Below are 21,609 nucleotides of genomic sequence, written 5' to 3' on the forward strand. Positions count from 1 at the left end.
CTGTTCATTTCTTTCATGGTTGATTCAAGGAGATCTTGTAGCAGGACCACTGGTGCTTCTTGTTCTTCTAGACCTCATCCAACAACCATTGATGGGTGGATTTCAGATCAAGAAAAACATGCGGATTATGTCCATTTCTGGCAAGAACAACGAATCATGGCGGTAAAGTTCATGCGCCTTGATTTTTATCGATTTTATGGATTTCAATTTCCAGATTTGTTTGGTGCTCAAGAACTTACTCATCTCGTGGAGAAAAAGGGGTGCATCTACCCCGATCTCATCTGTGTCTTCTACTTTAATCTACGCTATCGTGACAGAATCATCACAACAAAGGAGAAAGGAGTCCCAATTATTTTGGATGATGACGTCTGGACAAATTTCGCACAGCTAACCATATGGGATGATGTTGTCAAAGTCCATCTTGGAGTCCCGGATTTCAATCGTCTCCTTGTTTTTCAATCCTTTTTGCGCATCCTGAACAACAGACCAACCGTCAGCAATTGCTAGTTGGTGGATTCAATGTTGAAGAAAGGATGATTCACTATCTAATTGTGTGGATTCTATGTCCTCGGGCCACTAACCATGCTCAATGCTCTGAGCAAGATCTTCTACTCTTGTATGGGATTTTGAATCACATACACATTGATTGGCCAACACTTATTGTTGACACTATGTTGAAGGCCAAGAAATCAAATTCTTATCATTTTCCTTATGCTTTTCTCATCTCTTGCATTTTAGAGTACAAAGGCGTAAGTGTGGAAGGCGAACAAACTCAAGCAATTCAAGCCATTGGAACCGAGATTGGTGAGACCATATTTCGCCAAATGGGATTTGTAGCTCAAGATCATTCATAAGGACGATGATCATCAAGATGATGACGAAGATGGAGACATGGATGCTCACATGGCAGAACCAGTGGGAGCTGTTGCTCCTTTTGATGCTGGTCCTTCTCAAATGTCTTCATCCTCCACACTCACCACGGAAAAGCACTTTGCAAACTTGTCTAAACAACTGAAGGATATGAGTCTTGCCCAAAAAGCTCATTTTGAACAAATTTATGAGTGGCAGCAAGTTCATGAATATTATGTGGTTGACCAATTTCATGAGATTGATGTTTGCCTAAGGAACATTGAAAATCGCCTAAATCTTCAACCTTCAGAAAGACCACAAAGTCCTGAATTTTAGATTTAGGATTCTATGTTAATGAGCTTTGTTGATTGTTTGATTTGACTCTATGTCATGTTTCTAAACTTTTATGTTCCTCTTTATGATGAAAAATGTAACTTTTCTCTTCATGAATAAAATGCCTTCTTGTTCTAGTGCATGCATTGCTTTGTTGAGGAGGAGATCATATTAAGGGGGAGCATTTTCTTTGATCTTTTTGCTTATGATAAAAAAGGGGGAGAAGTAGTGCAGTTACTACTAACCTATTTTTATGTTGTCTATTAGTTTGTATCTTATGCAGATAAATCCCAAAGTTGCTTTTAAACAATTATTTTTTATCATCATCAAAAAGAGGAAGATTGATACCAATGAGGAGCATTGGTAAATTTAAAGCTAAATGATTTTGATGATTCTACAAGAAGATAGACTTGGAGAAGACTGCTACAATTGTTTTAAAAGCAACTTAGTAGTTTACAAATGTATTAGGAATGTCTCTAAGCATGTAAAACTTAGAAATTGTGTATCTCTAGAAATGTTACGTATATAATCGATTATGTGAAGCTATAATCGATTATCCTGAGCATTCTTGAAAAACCATTTCGCTCTGGAGTAATCGTTTATTACTCCAAATAATCGATTATCACAAGTCTTGTTGAGAACTACCCAAATCCCTAGAATAATCGATTATTCCTCAGAGTAATTGATTATCACTTTTTGAAAACCTTTGTAATGGCCTTAAATAATCGATTATAACACAATAATGGATTATCATTGACAGTTGTAATGTGTATTTTCAAATTCAGTCCTGTAGGCTATATATAGGTGTTCTAAACCCTTAGAGGGTAACTCTGAGCATTTTGAGAATACAGTTTGTCAAAGGAAGTTCCAAAAAGCTAGTTCAATTGCATTGCCTGGTCTCGTGATTAGGAGAAGCTCACGCTTTGTGGGTCAAAGTCGGAGCGGTTCTCTTCGAGTTGGCAAAGCTGTTATCTTCCGGTTCGTTGGTCGAATTAAGATCTTATCTGCACTGTTCCGGTTCACTGGTCGAAGGAAAGTGTAGATTCCTTGCTTCTGGTTTGTTGGTCGAAGGAAGCACCATTCCGGTTCGTTCGTCGAAGGAAGGTTTTATTACATTTTCTTTCACTCTATTGTAATCTGTAAAACTGTTTTTAGTGAAAACGTTAATCACTTTTTATAGTGATTAACAACTAGATGTAGATTCTTTTGAATCAAACCAGTATAAAAATTCTGTGTTTGAATTTTTCTATGCCCTACAATCTTTACATTTTACTTATATCAATTGTTTGATAAATTTTCTTTAAAAAAATTAATTTTCTAAAATAGACCATCATAACTTGATTTATGATCGAACACGCTTTTCACTATCTAATTTTTATTCCGTTGTACGACTCTTAAAACGGTATTGATTGTCCCGACACGGTTCGCTTTGAAACGTGGAATTCTTATCTTCAAAAACGTATCAGAGAATAAAAAAAAAATATTTAAACTGGCCTAAAAATCAACTCTATATAAAAAACTATTGAATGTGGTAATAATAATAATGCTTTATTTTTTACAACCATTTAAAATTGATCAACAATTTAAACATTTAATTTAAATAATATTTCTTTCGTGCAGAAAATGAAAGTTGAATAAAGTATTATAACTTCACTAAAAAAAGTACTATTTAGCATAAAGATCAACGGGAACGAAGTCAAAGGAATATCATTGCTTCATAAATAAGTGCATAATACATTACTAACACCAAAGAAAGTACAAAATCGATGTGACATATTATATTATATTTAAATATGTAATTGATTTCTCTCTCATGAAAACTTGAACTTGTCTTACTTTTACTTTTGTGCGTTTTAGGTCGTCATATATGCTTTAAGGTTTTTGAAGTACAATGTCTTTTATATTTAAATATTTTTCTTTATTAATTGATTTTCCTTATATTTTTATGAATAAAATTAAATATTTCATCATTTTATATAAATATTTATTAATTAAATTTAAAACTTTTGAAACGAATCACAAAATCCGCAATAATCATTGAAAACAAACATAATTTATCAATAACGGGAACAATTAGGTCAATGTCAATGACCTAATTGAAAAACCACCTCACCTCGCACGCTACACCAGCATGCGTTCCACGCCGCTGCAGTGGCGTCACCTAACTCCTTAGCCACCACCGTGTCACGTGCCCTCACAGTAACGCAACCTCAGCATCACGTGCCTCACCCACCATTCATTCTCTTCTAAAAGCAACACAAAACGAACAAAAAAACTGCCACATAAGACCGTAGTCATCGTACTACTCTGACAGCTGGCTTGCTACGTGTAATTATTTTTCTCATTTTATTTTTCACCACGCACTGTGAAATATAAAAACACGAAAGAAAATAAAACAAAAACATTGGCACAAACACACAACACAAGTCCGAGAGTTGAAAATCGAACAAACCAGGGAAGAGAGAGAACAATATATTAAAGAGAGAAGAAAGCCAAAAGCATATTCTTCCAAATTATTCATTCACTTCTACAACAGCGCCTGTGTTTTCCTTTTTGGTTAGGTTTGCCTTTTTGGTTTGGTTTGGTCTTCCAGGGAAAACTAACGCAACTATTCAATCCTCGAACTGTGTTCCTTGCGTTTTGGTTTTCTCAAGGTTTTGTTGCGGCTGAAGTAGTGTTCGTCGATCGATCTTCAAACATGCCTTCTAGTCACTTGCTTCTCGAGGAACCCATTAGGATGGTCTCCCTCCTTGAGCCATCCAAACCTGTTAGTTTTTCTTCGCCGTTTTCTTTTCAATCAATGGATCTATTTTATGAATATTATAAAAAGGTTGTTTTTTTGGCAGAGTTTTTTCCCCGCAATGACAAAGATTGTTGGTACTCTGGGTCCTAAATCTAGATCCGTTGAAACTATTTCTAATTGTCTCAAAGCTGGGATGTCTGGTATGTTATGTCATACCTTTTCCCTATTTATTTTTCTTTTCTCAGATTGTGAAGGTATCGAGTTTTTGCGGAAGTACTGGTGGAGGGTTGTGTGTAGGTTTTTTTGTTGATGGTATTATATTTATTGTTATTGGGTGTAGTGGCTCGATTTGACTTCTCGTGGCATGACCCTGAGTATCATCAGGAGACTTTGGAAAATTTGAAGGTTGCTATCAAGACTACAAAGAAGCTCTGTGCTGTGAGTTTTCTTCCTTCTCTGTTCTTTCTTGTAGTGGCTTTTGTTACCTTGGTGCTACAGAGCGGAGGTATCTGTTTGTTTCATGGGAAAAATGTAGCTGAAAGATGGCTATGCCAACAATTCGGTTTTTCCATTTTTTTTCCCTTTCGAGAGTTGGTTGCTTTGGATAAAAGAATAGAAACTGAAATCTACTTTTTGTTATATGTTTACTGTCTGATTTGTCTTGGTGCAGTTGAACTTTTTAGGGGCTGCTTCAGGAATCTTTGGTTTCTGTGTTCTTGTATTTTTTTTTTCTTTCCATTTCTGTTGGAATTATGTTTGTGAGAGTTTGTGATTTGATTTTTACAGGTTATGCTGGACACAGTGGGTGCAGAGATGCAAGTTGTTAACAAAAGTGAAAAAGCTATCTCTCTTGAGGCAAATGGTCAGGTTGTTCTAACTCCTGATGCCGGACAAGAAGCTTCTTCTGAAATACTGCCAATCAATTTTGATGGGCTGGCTAAGGTACGTTGATATTGTGTGTTGTCGTTATATAATGCGACTTTCTTTCACGTGCACTGTTTCCACGAAATTAACTTAAATGGTTTATTGTAATTAACATTTTACAATTTTACTGCATATGCCGTTCAGGCTTTGATTCAGTTTCTTTTTTTCTTCTAAGCTGACTTGCTTGAATTGGCTATAAATTTTATCTGTTTAATTTGGCTCTTCTTGCCTAAATCTTAGTAATAGTTGACTCTGATTTTTCTTGATTCCTACTTGTGAATTTTCTTTTTGTGACTGCTTGAATTATATTTTGTGTTCGTGCCTTATTTTGTAAAAGTCTTGTTGGACGAATGCTTCTTTCAGACCTATGTTTTTGTGTTGGCGTACAATGTTCATTTTTATTCTTATTTTTGATAGGCTGTGAAGAAGGGAGACACCATTTTTATTGGTCAATACTTGTTCACAGGAAGTGAAACGACTTCTGTATGGCTAGAGGTAAAATATTATTGAACCCAGATGCAAAATTTATTCCAATAGGTCCCTTGTTATTGTTACTTCAATGCTCTCCAGTATCTGTTCAAATGATTTACATTGGTCCTTTTCATTTGTGTTATGAGTTTGTATTATATATTGTAAAATGTGCATCACATATTTATTTTAGGCCATAACGTCATTTCTTGTAATTGCAATATACTGAATTGATATGATTTTAATCTAAGTGTGACCTTAAGCATAAAAAGGAATATTCAACCTTCTATGTGTATGATGGCTTCTTCAGGTATTTGAAGTCAAAGGCCAAGATGTTGTTTGCATTATAAAGAATTCGGCTACGTTGGCTGGGTCACTCTTCACTTTGCATGGCTCTCAAATTCATATTGATTTGCCCACTCTCACTGAGAAAGACAAGGAGGTAAGTTATGATTTTGATTAGCATGCTTGAATAATTTACCTTTCACTGTGCATGCAGTGTTTCTTTGCTAGGAAATGGGTTTCCTTAGTTTTGCTCTATGAAGCACGGACAAAGATACCAGACATTGTGACTTCAATAATATAATATAATATAATATTATATATATATTGAACATTATTATGAATAATTTAATTGATAATCAATATTATATTCAAAATCATCTATAAAAAGGTTAGTCAAATATACCAATCTGAACACATTATTTCCTAATACAAAAACAGATCCAGTCCATCCATCTTAAATTCAAAAGGTGAAAAGAGGATCTAATTCGTTTAAGACATTTCACCCCTTACTGATCACCATCATTGAAAAAGGCACCCTCTAAGTTAGATTCATCCAAAGACAAATTTAAATACAGAATAGGAAACACAAAATGTAAATATGAAATAAACTGTTTGTTTTTTTAAAGAAGAAACAGGAAAGCCTAAACCTTAAGTTTCTTAGTTATAACTTCTTAAAGAGGTCACTGTGTTTGCCTGCATTCATGCTGTATTGAACCATGTCGGAGCCACAAAAATGTTTTTTAAATTTGATGTGTGTCATATGGGTGTTGTATGTGTGTCGGTCTTAGACACATGTCGGACATGGAGACTAGACATTGTGGAGCCATACCCCAAGTTTCACAAGTTTTGGGTTTATTTTTGTTTACTCTGTTTATTTTGTTTTCAGGTTATAAGCACCTGGGGAGTTAAAAACAAAATTGATTTTCTGTCATTGTCGTATACTCGACATGCTGAAGATGTTCGCCAGGTCATTTGAGTTCAAAGTCCTTTACTTTGATCTGTCATCTCAGTCAAATTCACTTTTGGTATTTAAATTTAATCTTTTATTTTTAGGCTTTATGTTAACGAACTTTTATGTCTGTAATGCAGGCACGTGAATTCCTTTCAAAGTTAGGTGATATCAGTCAGACTCAAATTTTTGCAAAGATTGAAAATGTTGAGGTGAGTTTGTATATATCTTGGCAATGTACTGTGAATTTTTTTTTTCATGAAGTTATATTATTATTGGCTATGCGAATTTATTTATATATGAACATCTGCATCTATCTTGTTTCTTAGGGATTGACTCATTTTGATGAGATTTTACAAGAAGCTGATGGAATTATCCTTTCCCGTGGAAATTTGGGTATTGATCTTCCACCAGAGAAGGTAAATTTCCTTTATAAGCTTGTTTTGTAGTTTTTTGTTGCCGTGCAGTATCATGTCAAAATAAGATTAGTTTTGGTTGGACTAATTCTGTGTTAGAGATATGGTCTCTGCAACTATATCTGTTTTTTTTTTTTGGTGGTTGTACAATACTACTGTAGTCTCTATGAAAGAGAACCCCTCTCATTGTCGTTTAGTTAGGCTAGGTATTATTTCTGTTGTATATGTGCTTGTCGAGCACCTTGTATTAGATTGCACGAGATTATTCTCATAGTTTATGTGAATGTACTCCCTGAGAGAGTGAGAAATACAATTTCACTTTCATATTTTCTTCAGTCTTTACTACTTGATTCTAATACTTGGTTTTTGCAAAATTATTCTGGAATCTAGATTTCAATCTTGGAACATTAAAATTTAATATGAGCATGCTGTGAGGAAAATGGATTATGTTTTAGCTGAATCAACTTAATGAATTGCTGCCTATGTTAAGACACTTATATCTTTGCTACTATCCCCATTAAGTGGATGCTGAGTAGTTCTAAGATTGACGTTTGCATAGATATCTTTATTAATTATTTTCCATTTTCTTTTGTAGGTGTTTTTATTTCAAAAATCTGCCCTTTACAAGTGTAATATGGCTGGGAAGCCTGCTGTGCTTACACGTGTGGTGGATAGCATGACTGACAACTTGAGACCAACTCGTGCTGAAGCCACTGATGTTGCCAATGCCGTTTTAGATGGTAAGTTTTCATATAATGCCACTTGTTAGGTTAGTAACCTGCAGCAGCAAGCTGTTTAGATACATGATCATCATTCATCATTCATAAAAGACAGTCGGGACATATTTCTCTTTTCTTATATATTTAGTTGGTTTTCAAATTATAGTGATGCCATTTTTCTCCAGTAGTTCTAATCTAGCTCTTAAAGCTGTATGGTAATATTGGTTTGCTTCTTAATTGATAACATCTTCTGCAAGTATTTGACAAGGACGCATCCCCATCCCCTTTATGAATGATTGTTTCTTTAATCAGTGCTTGTCCACCGTGTTTAAGTTAGAACTACTTGATGTGTTGTTTCTTTTATCAGTGTTTGTCCACTGTGTCTAAGTTAGAACTACGTCATGTATTTGTTCATTAAGCTGTCTACAAATTTACAGGAAGTGATGCTATACTTCTGGGTGCCGAGACTTTACGTGGATTGTACCCTGTTGAGACTATTTCTACTGTTGGCAGAATTTGTTCAGAGGTAAGTTCATTTCATATCTCATTAATTTTGTTCAATTCATTAGATTTGTTTGAAGCCAAAATACTTTCCCCATATGTTGGACCTCTGTTACTTTTGTGTTGCTTTTGTGAATCCTAATTTGGGTTGATAGCTTTCTTGTAAACTAGTAGTGATTGACTCCTACAAGTGTCTGAGGTGTATTTTGGGGAAGCTTTAGGAAAAGTGGGGATCTGAGTCCATTCAATTTTTAAGATGCTTTTGTATCAATTCTTGAATTAAAGCAAGAAAAGTATGTTATTCTGTCTGTTAAAGATTCTCAAATATCAACAGTTTGTATCAAATATCAATAGTTAGATAGAGCAATAAGTTAGATGGTGGAAGGACAGGAATAAAGCTTAAATAGGAGAGGTAGAGGAGAGTGTCATTCTGTTTTATATTGTTGAGAACTCAGTTGTAAAGGGAAACTGTTGAGAAGTGTTGACCCTTTGAGGGTAGATCTTTCTAGTTTTATTTGTTTTCTATTCTGGGTTCCTAATTTCCATTTTCTTTTCTATCTTTTGCTGTCCAACTCAATGTGGCATTTATTTTGCAAATCCATTGTTGGGAATTCCTGAGAATCATATGAATGCCGTACTAAATGCTCTTCTATTTGAAATGTCTCAATTTTGGCTGAATTCTACCTCCTATTTCATGTCCTTGTAGGCTGAGAAAGTTTTCAATCAAGACCTTTATTTTAAGAAGACTGTCAAGTATGTTGGAGAACCCATGTCCCACCTGGAATCTATTGCATCCTCTGCGGTAGTTACATTTGCTTTTGTCTCATTTCTTTAAAAGTGGCTTGTTCATTTACTTTTTTTATAAGGTAGTTGATATGATTTCATTTTTTGAAAGTAGATTCTTACATGCTAATCTTTACTTGTTAGGTACGAGCTGCAATTAAAGTGAAGGCATCTATTATTATTTGTTTTACTTCATCTGGAAGGGCTGCGAGGTACTTTCTCAATTTCTTTGAGTAACTAGATATTGATGTCTTCATATTTAGTATTTTGGAAAAAGAAACCAGTTGCTCTGAATTGGATTAGACTTGGTTAACAAAATATCTGTTAGGAACCTATAATTGAAAAGAGAAAGAAAAGAAAACATTTTATTGAATAGAATTAAAAGAACGAGAATTAGGGAAGCACTGTAATGCTCAGTCTGCAAAGTTTACCTCCTCCCCCCTTCTAACTCATGAATATTCTAACTATCTTAACTAATTTCTCTTCTTGGTTTATCTTAACACTATCCTTTAATAATGTCTGTATCATTTCTTTCTGGCTTTCATTTTCATTTAACCTTTATCCATAAAACTGTCTATCTAAATTGTTATATGTACCTGTCAGATTAATTGCTAAATATAGGCCAACGATGCCAGTTCTATCTGTCGTGATACCTCGACTAAAGACAAATCAGCTACGGTGGAGCTTTAGCGGAGCTTTTGAGGTTGATTTTTTATTTTGCTGCTTTTTTTTTTATTAATTATCTGACTGTTATTAGGTTGAATGTGAACGTTTGAATAACTGGGGTGTCAACAATTGCTAATGAAATTGTGCTGTGTTTTTTTTTTCTTTTATTTCCAAAGAACAATTTATTCTGTTCTTTTTATTTGTCATTTCCGAGTTCAACTGCCAACTTTGTTCTTGGTAAGGTTTATGTCTGAGGCAACTGAATATTTTTCAAATAACGTTTATCATAATATAGTTTAAATTATTGTTAAGTATTCTCAGCATATCATTATTGTTTTATTCTGTGTAAAGTAAATACATACAAGCATTTATTGTATTGGTCATTAGAAACAATTACTTTACACTTGGATATAGGCACTCCTATTCCCATTTACTAGAAAATTTTATTCACCAGAACGCAATTTGTTTACATTTTCTTAATTTGTTTACCAAACGTGTTCGATTTTGTGACACAGGCAAGACAATCACTTATTGTGAGGGGTCTCTTTCCTATGCTAGCAGATCCTCGACATCCAGTAAGTTTTTGTTGTGGAATTTCTCCTCATTTATGGTTTCCTATTGAATTCATAGGCATTGTTATGTTGAGATTGTTCTTTTAGGGTAGACATTAGATGCTGAATCAATATGATGGTAACTGTACCTAATCCAAGGTTTTATTATTTTCTACAATTATCTTCACACCACATGGGACTTTTTGTATTAATGATATTCTTTGTGCTATAGTTGCACTGATATGTATAAACATGCCCAATAATGTTCTGCATCTTACTTAAAATGCACCCAATTAATCACATACACTATGCTTTCAGGCTGAGTCAACAAGTGCAACAAATGAGTCTATACTTAAGGTTGCCCTTGATCATGGAAAAACATTGGGAGTAATAAAGTCACACGACCGGGTAGTTGTTTGCCAGAAACTTGGTGATGCATCTGTGGTTAAGATTATTGAGCTTGAAGATTAAGGAGCATTCAACCAACAACAGATTTAGTGTTATTTATTTGTATTACATCTTTTCCTAGTTTTTCAAAGATGCAGGTCATTCTGCCACAAGTAGAGGTTGTTATCTCGCTTGGTTTTGATGAAACGAATTTTGGATGCAAATTATTGCAGGCTGTAAAACATAAAATCAAGGGAATTTGCCCTTGATGCCAATTTTTGGGTTTAGTATTATTCATACTAGAACACAGCTCGAAAATGTGATCATTGAATCGGATTACCAAACAAATGAGATGCTAATAGCTTGTTATTTCAGACCTTATTTTTTTTGTCTGTCTTTATGGTCATATGAGCAAAGAGTATTTAATGAACAGAGTGTATCAAACTGACTTTTACTAATGAAAGTGCCTAAACTGCCATGATTCATTAAGGTTTGGAAAGTATCGTTTAACTATTTGGAGGAATATAACCGTAGTTGATTTGATCTTAGTTCCCCTGTTAACAGAATTTATACAAACTAATTATTCATGGTAGCTTTTTTTTTTATATATATATATAGAATTAACTGAAGTATGATGCCAAATGGGCTCTGCTCAAATTATTAGGCTCACTTTGAGAAATTCAATGTCTATAATGTTGTAAAGCAGCAAATCTCAATAAGTGATATTTGTTGCGGGTAGCACAATTATCATCTGTAAACTAGGGCGGTTGAATCACAATTGAAGAGCGATTTTTAGTGAAATAATTGTTAAGGAAAATGTTATAAGTACCATTAGTTAATTGTCTTATGATGGAAGTGAGGTGAATTGAATTGTGTTAAATTATTGCATTTTTAATTAGAAAGAGTTACATTCCAACCATTAGATGCAACAATTTAGCTGAGTCAAATAACAATGGAAAAGTTTGTACAATGCGTAGTCATTTTTTTCATTGCTGCAAAGTAAAAACAAAACGAACAAAAAGTGGCACATCATTTACAAATGTTTATAATTCATTTGTGTTGAATCAAGCAAGTTAAAATTTTATAATTTAAAATTGTTGTTCATTCATTGTAGGGCGCCTGTGGCCTAATGGATAAGGCGCCTGACTTCTAATCAGGCGATTGTGCGTTCGAGTCCCACCGGGCGTGAAATATTTTATTTTTATGACAAATCATTTTATAAATTTATCGTTTTCAGATCATCACGTGAAACTCAATCGATATATATTTTGTTTTTATTCTAAAAATGTAGTGACAATTGATTCCTGGTCACAAGCTTGAAGGAGGAAGTGATAGTTTATGTTAAGCATGGTTTAAAACAAAAATGTTTCATACCAAATTACGAAAAGATGTGTAAAAATCCACAAAAGGATATTTAGATTTTGGTTAATATAAGAACTAAATTCACAAGTACGACAAAACTAGAACAACTAGTTTCCCCTATTGGGCCTAATCTACAACTTTTGTATACCATAGCTTCCTCTATCATACAACTAACCCCAGCAAAATCATCACCCCCAGATCTCTAAGTAGAAGAATGTTGTTGTTGCTGTTGAAGACTCATAAGCTCAAGCTCCTTGTGTCGAATGAGCAAAACCATTCTCTCATTCTCAAGTCTCCTTCGTTCATTTTCAAGTTTGGCTCTCTCCATTTCCCTCTCCTTCTTGCTGCTAAACCTTGCCCATTTCAACCTTTGTTTCTCCAACTCATATGATTGACTCTGATAGTTCAATTGCTGCTCCTCCAACTGCAGTATCCTGTTTCTCATCCATTGCTTCTTCTCCCAAGCACTCCTACCCCCATCTTGGAACACACCATTCACCTCAGCATTCAGTTGCTGCATCATAACTGCTGACACACCAACTCCCCTCACTTTCCTTGCCTTCTTCCTCATCGACCTTCCATCATTATCATCCTCCATATCTTCATGTCCATGCCCCACATGACCCCTTGAACCACCTTCTCCTGAATCATCTTCCTCCTCATCCGAATCATCCTCAGACTCATCATCCTCATCCGAATCATCTTCATTCTCTTCCCCATTTCCCATTTTCAACATCCTCAAACCCCCCAAATTCCCCACCTCTGATGAATGAAAACAATGTTGCTGTTGTTGCTGCTGCTGAGGCTGTTGTTGTTGTTGCTGCTGAGGCTGTACTTGAGCCTGAGCCTGAGCCTGAGACTGAGACACCTCACCCCCGGTCTCTCCTTGCTGTGGAGTATTGTTATTCACATGACCACAACTATTATGGTAAGCACACATTTCCCTGAAGAACAAATGTTTGGAATTGAGCAACTTCTTAACCTCCTCTTTCATCTTTGGTGACAACTCCATCGTCTCCAACAAACTCTGATTCTCCACAACCCTGCAAGCAGTTCCCTTCCCGAGAATATCATTCACCCTCTTATACCTCTTGTTCAAGTCATTGAACTTATCCTCACACTGTTGAGGAGAAACATAGAACCCTTTCTCCATCATAGCCCTCGACACCGACTTCCACTTCCCTTTCTTCTGCAGCATACCCGAGGACTTCTTCTTATCAGTCCCTTCCGAGCCACCCTCATCACCAATGTAATAAACCGCCATTATCAAAAGCCTCACCATAGTGTCAGTCCACTTCATTCTCTGCCACATCGACACCTTCTTCTTGGGGTCCGAGGTGTCATCATCATCGTCACTGAGGGCACTTTGTTGCTGTTGTTTGGTCTTGATCGAAGAATATTGAGGGTACGCTTGTTTGATCGATTGATTATGATGCTGATGATGTGGATCAGTGTCGTGGTGTGAGCCATAGGGAACCATCTGGGAGTGATTATGCAAATGGTGAGGGTTTTGCTGTTGCTGCGGAGGCAAAGAGTTCTCCACTCCCACCAACCCAGAGAACATTCCCGCGCCTAGCCCATTGGGTTCCATCAACAAGAAACCCCAGCTCTTGAAAACTCAACAAAACAAGCAAAAGCTACAAACTTTGGAAGAAATGCGCTTACCCTTAATCGAATAGTTGAAAAAAATTAAAAAAGAAAAGAAAAAAGGTGGAAGAAGATGAAATGAGAGAGAAGGAAGGACAGAAAGTGAAACAGCAGTTTAGTACGGGATTACATAGGAGTTGATGATAGATTGTGTTGTCGGGGAAAGAGAAGAGTAAAGATAATATAAGAGAGTGTACTAATACATTGGGTTTTGAAGCAACTGGTTTTGTTGATGAAACAGAGAGAAAAGAAAACTGCCCATGGTTTTGTGGTTGGGTTGGAGCGAGGGTTTAACCAACCCACAGGTTTTGTGCTAAAATTGAGGACTTACGCCATGCCACGCCGACTTATGTTGTATCTGCCGTTTCAAACCGCCAACAATGATATCATACCATAAAACTAAAACCATAAAATCTTACTATGTGCGCGCGCTGTCTCTTTCTCTATCTTTAATTTTGATTTTATTTTATATAATTAAGTTTTTATAAACTTAACTCATACCAATGGAACATCCATATGAAAGAGAAGGATTTGGTTGTGCAAGAAGGGCCAATAGGGTGAGGGACTTGATTTTGATAGAGTTAGAAGAATAATAAAGTAATATTATTTGGGTTTACTTTAATATCATTTATCCAATCTAATTAAATTTAGTTGATTTAGGTTAAGTTAAAGTTATTTATATGTTTATTTTTATTTAGCAACTCAATCCAATCAAATTCAGTTAGATTAATAGTTGGATAAAAATCATTTCTAAAAAACTATCACATCTTAAAATAAAATACATAAAAATGACAATGTTAGAATAATCTTTGGATTAAATAATTTAAAAAAAAATAGAACTTATAAAATAAAACACATAAAAATAATAGGTAACATTAAATTTTATTTATATTATAAAATATAAAAGGATTTTGTATGATAAAATGATGAGTAAATACTATTTTTTATTATATTGTTGTGTTGGTTCGTCGAATTTAAAATTTATAAATTCTGATATTTAATGCTCATGAAATGAAAGTATTTAAATTTTCTTTGAAAAATTTTCAATATAGCATAAATTAGATTTATTTTTAAATGATACATATATGTTTTATATAATTTTTATTATTTTTATCTTACAGATTAATTTGAGGATTATATTTCTAGAAAGATGCAAACATAATAAGAAACAAAAAAAGTTAGAAAATGATAGATGAATTCATTGATTCGAAAATCATATAATTCTTTTCATCATAGATCTTTAAGATTCATTGTAATACTCAATTCAGAGTGTATATTCTTGATTTTATGAAACCGCAATATTTAGTTTTTCTATTGACAATAAATAAAGAACAAAAATGAGTGAGGAATAATGTTTTAATAACTTTTTTATTTTTTATTTTTAAATATCTAACGATGAATACTCAAAAATAATTTTTGTATAACATGATCAATTAGTAACTTTTTTATGTTTGATGAATTGCAATAAACACAAATTTATAATTTAGTTGTAGAGGTGACTTGAGTTGTCTTTTTTTTTAAAGTTAGCTGATTCATTCTTGGCTAAAAATTAGTTGAGTCGATCTTGACTGAAGATCGATTGAGTTGTTTTCAGTAGAAATTTAGTTAAGTTAAACATAATCAAATATTAGATGCAGTTCAACTGATTTAATTCGATCGAAGATCGATCGAGTCGACTTAGCTGAAGATCAATGTGTTGCTCCGGCTAAAGATTGGTTAAGTCGACTTAATTGATGGTTAACCAAGGTTGCCCACACACTGATCGATTGAATCATTCCAGCCAAAAGTTGACCAAGTTGACCAGACTGGTGATCAGTCGAATTTGCATGACCAAAAGTCGATTGAGTCAACTTGGCCAAAGATAAGTTGAGTTAGCTCAACCAAAGATCAGCTGAGTTAGCTTGACTGAAGATAGATCATGTTGGCTTGGCCAAAAATAGATTGAGTTGATCTAATCAATGGTTAACCCAGTTTACCCTCTCTAAGGTCATTTGAGTTGGCCATGCCAAATTTCGACCGAGTCAACCAAGTCGAATATCGACCGAGTCAACTCGGCCAAAGATCAACCGACTCGATTCGGCCAGAGAAGAACCGACACAACTCAGCAGAAGATTGACCAACTCAACCAAGTCGCTAGTACACAAAGTGTGCCCTTTTAAAGGTTAAATGCATCAGCCATGCCTAGGGTCACCCAAGTCGACCCAATTAATGATCGACTGACTCTACCCAAATGAATGTCATCTGAGCTAGCTTGACCGCATGTCTATTAAGTCAACCCTATTGAAGATTGACCAAGTCAATCAAGACAAAGATCAACCAAGACAACCTGGGCAAAGATTGATCAAGTCGGGCTGCCCAAAGATTGGTCAAGTCGACTTGGCCAAAGATTGGTCGAATTGGCTTGTCTGAAGATCAACCAAAACTATCTAAGCAAAGATTGACCAAGTCAGTTTGGCAGAAGATCGGGCCAAGTTGGACTTACCAAATATCGATTGTTTTGGCTTGGCTAAAGATCGATCGAGTTGATTAGGCTAAAGATCGACCAACTTTATTAGGTCAATGGTCAACCAAGTCTACCTTTTGAAAGTCAATTAAGTTGACCATAGTTATCCCAGACTGAAGGCTTGAGTCAAATCGAGTCAATGGTGGCCAAAGTTCTACTATAATTGACCCTAATCAAAGGTTGGCCTTAGTCAATCCTAATCGAAGGTTAGCCTAAAGTGGCTATGATCGAAGGTATTGTTTGTCACCTAGATCTAGCTGAGTTAATCAAGATCAATTTCAGTTAGCTTAAACCAAAAAATTAAGCTAAATCAACCTAAATCTAAGAATCAACCGAATTAACCCAAATTATATCTAATTAACCTAATATATTATATCAATCTCACTAAATTTAAAATCATTAACAACATGATTTTAATCTTGTTTCACTTTATATTAAATTGGATCAGAAAGAAAATAAAATCTAATGAAATGAATCTAAATTATACATCTAATCTATTTTATTATATCTATATTCGACTCAATATTAAAAAATCTAATCAATGTCTACGCTAAGTTTCTTGAGATTTGTTAGATAATAAATGCTTCTTAGATTTCTATACATCCCAACTTATCATAGAACATGCATTATTTATGGGTTAGATTAATTTACACTTGTTTTAACTGACAATATCGTTTAAGTAAAAAAAAAATATATTTAATAATTTTGTTTAGAAAATTACAAAAGTAGATAAATTATAAAAAAATTTAAAAGAGGATAAATAATGCTTAAAAAGCACAACTTCGTCTTAGAGAAAAAACTTATTTCAAATTGAAAGTTTTTTAAGATAGAAGTATGTGTTTAAAATTCACAATAGCATCTCATATTGTTTTTATTGAAATTGTACTTATTAGGCTTAATTAATCCTATTTTCGACCATTTTGTTCAATGTGATCTTCATTTTATTATGTATTCAATTTGATTTCTATTTTAGTAAATTTTGTTTAATTTGACAAGTCTTTATGATGCCATCTAAATTGTTATTAAAGTGTGAGGGTGAACAATTCTTGTGATATGATGATACTTTATCTGAGGTGTGTGTTATAACATGACCTTTCTCTTGTTATTCACAAATGTTAAGGGTTCTTTGAACTCATGACGGTTAGAGACACTACAACTGTCATCAAAAACCCTAAAGAGAAGCTTGATAGTCCCAAAAAGGCTTAATAACCCTAAAGAGAAGCTTGATAGCCTTAGAGAGAAGTTCGACAACCCGAACAAGAAGCTTGACAACCCAAACAAAAGTTTGACACCTCTGGATAAAAGCTCAATAATCCTAGAGAGTAGTTCGACAATCTAGAGAGAAGCTCGAAAACCCTAAAAAAAGATTTTCACTTTATTGTGAAAAATGATGATGAATGAAGAAGAATAACAAAATTTGTAACTGAGAAAAATGATGGTAATGATGACTAGGTTTATTTTGAAGATGAAAAATGGAAGGGAGACAAAAAGTACAAATTGATGAACGAAGCGTGTATGAGATAGATGATTGTTGATAATGGAAAGGAATTGAGAAGTGATAGTTTTTTGGGAAAAAAATTGATTGGGAAGGGGTTGAAAAAATTTTTGATGCAAGTTTAGGGATTTCACGTGCATGAGGGTTTCACATTTGCGTTTATAGTGAAGGTCAAACAGTGACTGAGTGTTTGAGGTGGATTCACATTTCGTGGTGGTGTCGTAGAGAGATATGATAAGAGCATGGTTGTTCAATGATGGAAGTGTAATTCTAACACATATTTGTTTATGTCTCGTGGTAGACCATGATGTTTTATGATTCACATAGGCCACGAAAAAAAATCGTACACTTCATTTGAATAGTGTCATTCTTCATTTAATAATTTGGATGAGGTCATGAAGAAAATTAAATTAAATAAAATAATAAAAAAATTGAACGTAAAAAAAATAAGATGTTTACTTTTTATTCCTTTACGAAAGTTGTAGTTTAACAAGGATGATTTCTGCATAAAAAAGTTATATAAAATGTATCAAACACATTTTTTATATGAGGAAAAATAAAAAATTAAAATCATATTAGTAGAATTTTTCTTTGATATAAATTCATGATGGTTTGATCATTCTCGTAGTCCCTATTTATGTTGGGTTTTCTCAAATAGGTTCCTTTCTTATTTATTTTTTCCCAATTGGGTTCCTAAGAGTGAAAATTATAAGCAATTAACTCTATCGTTAAATTGGGTTAACGAGATTTACTTTCAGGTGACTTGTTAGTGTGAACTAGAATAACTTAATGACGTGACATATGCATAGCCTCTTAGGTGATAAACATGGTATTGTTCGTATTTTTTTTTCAGGGTTATGTTATGAGTTGTTGAAGAATTTCTATGGGTCATTCATGTTCCTCTTCCACATGCAATGAGTGTCGAAAGCAATATCGTAGAGTCAATTATCACGAAGACGAAGGTTAGAAGTGGAACGATGTATCACTGATTTGCTATTGTGAAGAGAAAGCAGAAACAATCGAGACAAACAATTATATGGGGTTGCCCTAAGTACAAGGTAAAATTTGTTTAATCTTTTTTTAGTACTGATTGATTGTGTTTGGTTGGTTGAAAAATAGAGTTTTGATTTGTTGTTTTTGATGATTTTTTGAAATAGAGTGGAAGTGAAAATGTTGGATACAACTATTTAAAATGGTGCAGTGATATTGGATTTGACGAAAGTGATAACTATGAGAAGTTTGACGTAAAGGATGAGAGGTTGATGAAGACTGAAGAAAACGAAGGTGATAAGAAAATCATGGTTCATTTGGAGAAAGTTGTTGGGTCTTCAAACGTAGACAAAATTGTTCATAGGGGTTGTTACTATTCTATATGTAATGAAAATTATTGTAGTTGTAATGTTGATGGGAAGGGCATGATGTGTTGTAGGTGTAATGTAGGCAAGTTGAATATAGTTAAGATGTGTTGCAATGTATTGAAGGTGTTGTAGATGTTTGATGAAATGGTCTCTCTGATTACTTACATGCTTAAAGTTCACATTATATACCTATAGAAGAAGATGAAATGGTCTCTCTGATTTCCTACATGCACTTCATATACGAGTTGGCTTTAATAGAGATCTTATATGTATTGTCCAGGAAATAATAAGTGAGGTTAACATTAGTATGACTAAAACAAGATGACGACCTTTACTAACTAAATAGGTTAGGCAAAATATTTTAAATCATGATAGCTAAAACAGGATGAGGACCTTCACCAACTAAATAGGCTAAGTTTTGAACAGAGATAAATATTTCATTTCATCTGACTTTTTCAAGGAAAGGTTCTTTTACATAACAAAGATAAATATTTGATTTCTGATGCCTTTAGTTTTGAAAGAGTATAGTTAACTATAACAAATTAATTCTATAGCTATTTTCAAGATAAAATTTAAGAACACGTGATAAATACAAGTAGTGACTGATAGCATAGAACAACTTGGGCTCATGACAGTTTGAACTTGGACATAATACTAGTGTACTAAAACAGCAGTTCAAAATCTAATATCAACTTGGACATAATACCATATGCTATATTAATACCAAAATGTAGTCATCCATTACAAGCCATTGTACAATACTAGTGTAGTAAAACAAAGTTAAGAATGTGATATGAACTTGGACATAATCTGATATGAACTAGAATATAGTCATCCATTACAAACCATTCTACAAAAACTATAATGAAAAACATTGTTCACTAATATAGTCATCCATTACATATGCTTTCATGTATTTCATTGTTCATTAATCATCTCCTTCTATGGTTGACCTTCTTCCGCATGTGGTTCACCTTAAGACAGTGTGTTCTGTTGTTGATCTTGGTCGGACTACACTACAGGTTGTTCAGTTATTGTGGGACAACATGTCTTGTTGTGGCCCACTTCCCTACATAACCTACATCTTTTCAACAATCCACCTTTTGTCATTCTTGTTGAATCATTTCTCATCTCCCACTGCTCTAACCTCCTTTTCTTCTTAAGTAGACCTGACAACTTTCTTTTTTATGGAGGCATGACATTAGGAATTGGGTGATCTCGCACAGGTTGTTCCCATTAATAGGATAAATAGTGGAGGAGTAAATTTCTTTGTAGGTTGACTTTTGAAAGCAAGAAGGTATGTAGTCCTTTCCATCTATGTTGAGAAACTTCATTGTTGCCAGTGCATGACAACAAATATTCCAATGGTGCTCCATTTTCTACACGAGCATGCATATTCATCTATGTTCACCACAAACTTGTCCCCACCTTGTGACACGTGTCGAACTTCAAATAGCTTGTTTGCAGACCAATTGTCAACACAACAAAAAAATTAGTAATGTAGTGCAAATTATGAACAAACTAAAACATTTATCAGAATTGATGAATACCTGAGAATTTAATATTTTGTTAATTGTGCCTCCTTTCGTAGTCTATTGAGGATTTTTGGACAAATTCATGATTCTAATGAACCTATCCTTGACCTGTTGGTGACCCATCTATTCATCGTGTAAACTCGAATGTCCTTCAACATCGTAATGATGGGTTTTGTCCTCGTATGAACCAATACACTATTAAAGGCTTCTGACATGTTATTAACCATGGTATCACATTAAGGTGTGCTTGTGAACCTTGATCTTGACCAATATCTACAATGAAAGAAACACTGTCAATATGTACATTAATGGCAACCTAAAGGAAAAGTTAAGTCACACATGCAAACCTTGGAGGAATAGCTATCAAGTGCCTAAACGCGTCTTGGTTGACCTCTTTTATACTTATCATCTCCTTCTCTCAGTTTTGTAGGTGGGTTGTTGTAATTGCCTTCTACGTTAGACGTTTTAGATTTTTTCCAGAGAATTTCTTCTTAAAATTGGCATACATGTACCTTAAACAAAATCTCTGCGCAACTCCATGAAGTAAATCTTGTACAATTGGCAATAGTCCTTATCAGATTCAACATTAAGTTAGATGATTTTGGTTTTCATACTATGCATTTGAAGTAAAAGATTTTGAAATATAATGGAATTTACCTTTAGTTGAGCTATTATAAATGTAATTGAAGAACAAATTTTAGGTCCACCAAGGTCTTCAATGAGAAGCTCCATAAACCACGTTTAAGTGTCCTCGTTCTCCACCTCTACCATGACATGTGCAAGTGGTAACATTTGGTCATTGGCATCTCAACCAACAAAAGTTAACGACTCGCCACCATGTTTGCCTTTCAAGAAAGCTCGATCAATGCCAATTGTCAATACCAAATTTCGTCCGGATTAGTTTTAGGTCTTATGTTTCTATCCTGATTTTCATTATTCATTTACTTGTTTTAATTTTATTCCTTCTTCTTTATTTCTTTTTATTTTTTACTTTAAGTATCCTATCTTATTTTTCTTTTTGTTTCTCTATTCATAATTTTTATTCTTTGGTTTTGTCTTTTCTTTTTATTATTAGTTTTAATATAATTAAAAAAAAAAAAAGAAAGAACAAAAAGAGGCTTGCAACGCTTTGGCT

General features: G+C 34.1%; 2 protein-coding genes and 1 non-coding gene across 3 annotated transcripts; 2 read left to right on the forward strand and 1 right to left on the reverse strand.

The window, feature by feature from the left end:
- The first annotated feature begins 3,589 nt into the window (after positions 1–3,589).
- LOC106772386 (pyruvate kinase 1, cytosolic) lies at positions 3,590–10,966 on the forward strand. The gene is made up of 16 exons (XM_014658771.2): positions 3,590–3,949; positions 4,029–4,125; positions 4,266–4,363; positions 4,712–4,867; positions 5,267–5,344; positions 5,628–5,759; positions 6,489–6,569; positions 6,692–6,763; positions 6,881–6,970; positions 7,563–7,707; positions 8,124–8,212; positions 8,894–8,989; positions 9,115–9,182; positions 9,574–9,673; positions 10,152–10,211; positions 10,506–10,966. Exons 1-16 carry the CDS (start codon positions 3,881–3,883, stop codon positions 10,656–10,658), a joined length of 1,584 nt encoding a protein of 527 aa, XP_014514257.1. The 5' UTR covers positions 3,590–3,880; the 3' UTR covers positions 10,659–10,966.
- A 723-nt stretch (positions 10,967–11,689) lies between these two features.
- On the forward strand, positions 11,690–11,762 carry TRNAR-UCU. Its single transcript has one exon. It is a non-coding gene; the product is annotated as a tRNA-Arg (tRNA).
- A 203-nt stretch (positions 11,763–11,965) lies between these two features.
- On the reverse strand, positions 11,966–13,925 carry LOC106771400 (putative uncharacterized protein DDB_G0287113). Its single transcript, XM_014657372.2, has one exon. The coding sequence runs from the start codon at positions 13,525–13,527 to the stop codon at positions 12,139–12,141; it is 1,389 nt and encodes a 462-aa protein (XP_014512858.1). The 5' UTR covers positions 13,528–13,925; the 3' UTR covers positions 11,966–12,138.
- Positions 13,926–21,609: the final 7,684 nt, after the last annotated feature.

Source organism: Vigna radiata, chromosome 8, assembly GCF_000741045.1.
Source record: "Vigna radiata var. radiata cultivar VC1973A chromosome 8, Vradiata_ver6, whole genome shotgun sequence".
NCBI classification, from domain to species: domain Eukaryota; kingdom Viridiplantae; phylum Streptophyta; class Magnoliopsida; order Fabales; family Fabaceae; genus Vigna; species Vigna radiata.

What these genes read in the sequence shown, in the direction of transcription:
- LOC106772386 (XM_014658771.2), top strand. Translation starts at nt 3,881, where the DNA reads ATGCCTTCTAGTCACTTGCTTCTCGAGGAACCCATTAGGATGGTCTCC. An exon ending in TTGATCTTCCACCAGAGAAG is followed by an intron (nt 6,971 to 7,562) that starts GTAAATTTCCTT and finishes TTTCTTTTGTAG; the next exon opens with GTGTTTTTATTTCAAAAATC. An exon ending in TTGGCAGAATTTGTTCAGAG is followed by an intron (nt 8,213 to 8,893) that starts GTAAGTTCATTT and finishes ATGTCCTTGTAG; the next exon opens with GCTGAGAAAGTTTTCAATCA.
- LOC106771400 (XM_014657372.2), bottom strand. Translation starts at nt 13,527, where the DNA reads ATGGAACCCAATGGGCTAGGCGCGGGAATGTTCTCTGGGTTGGTGGGA.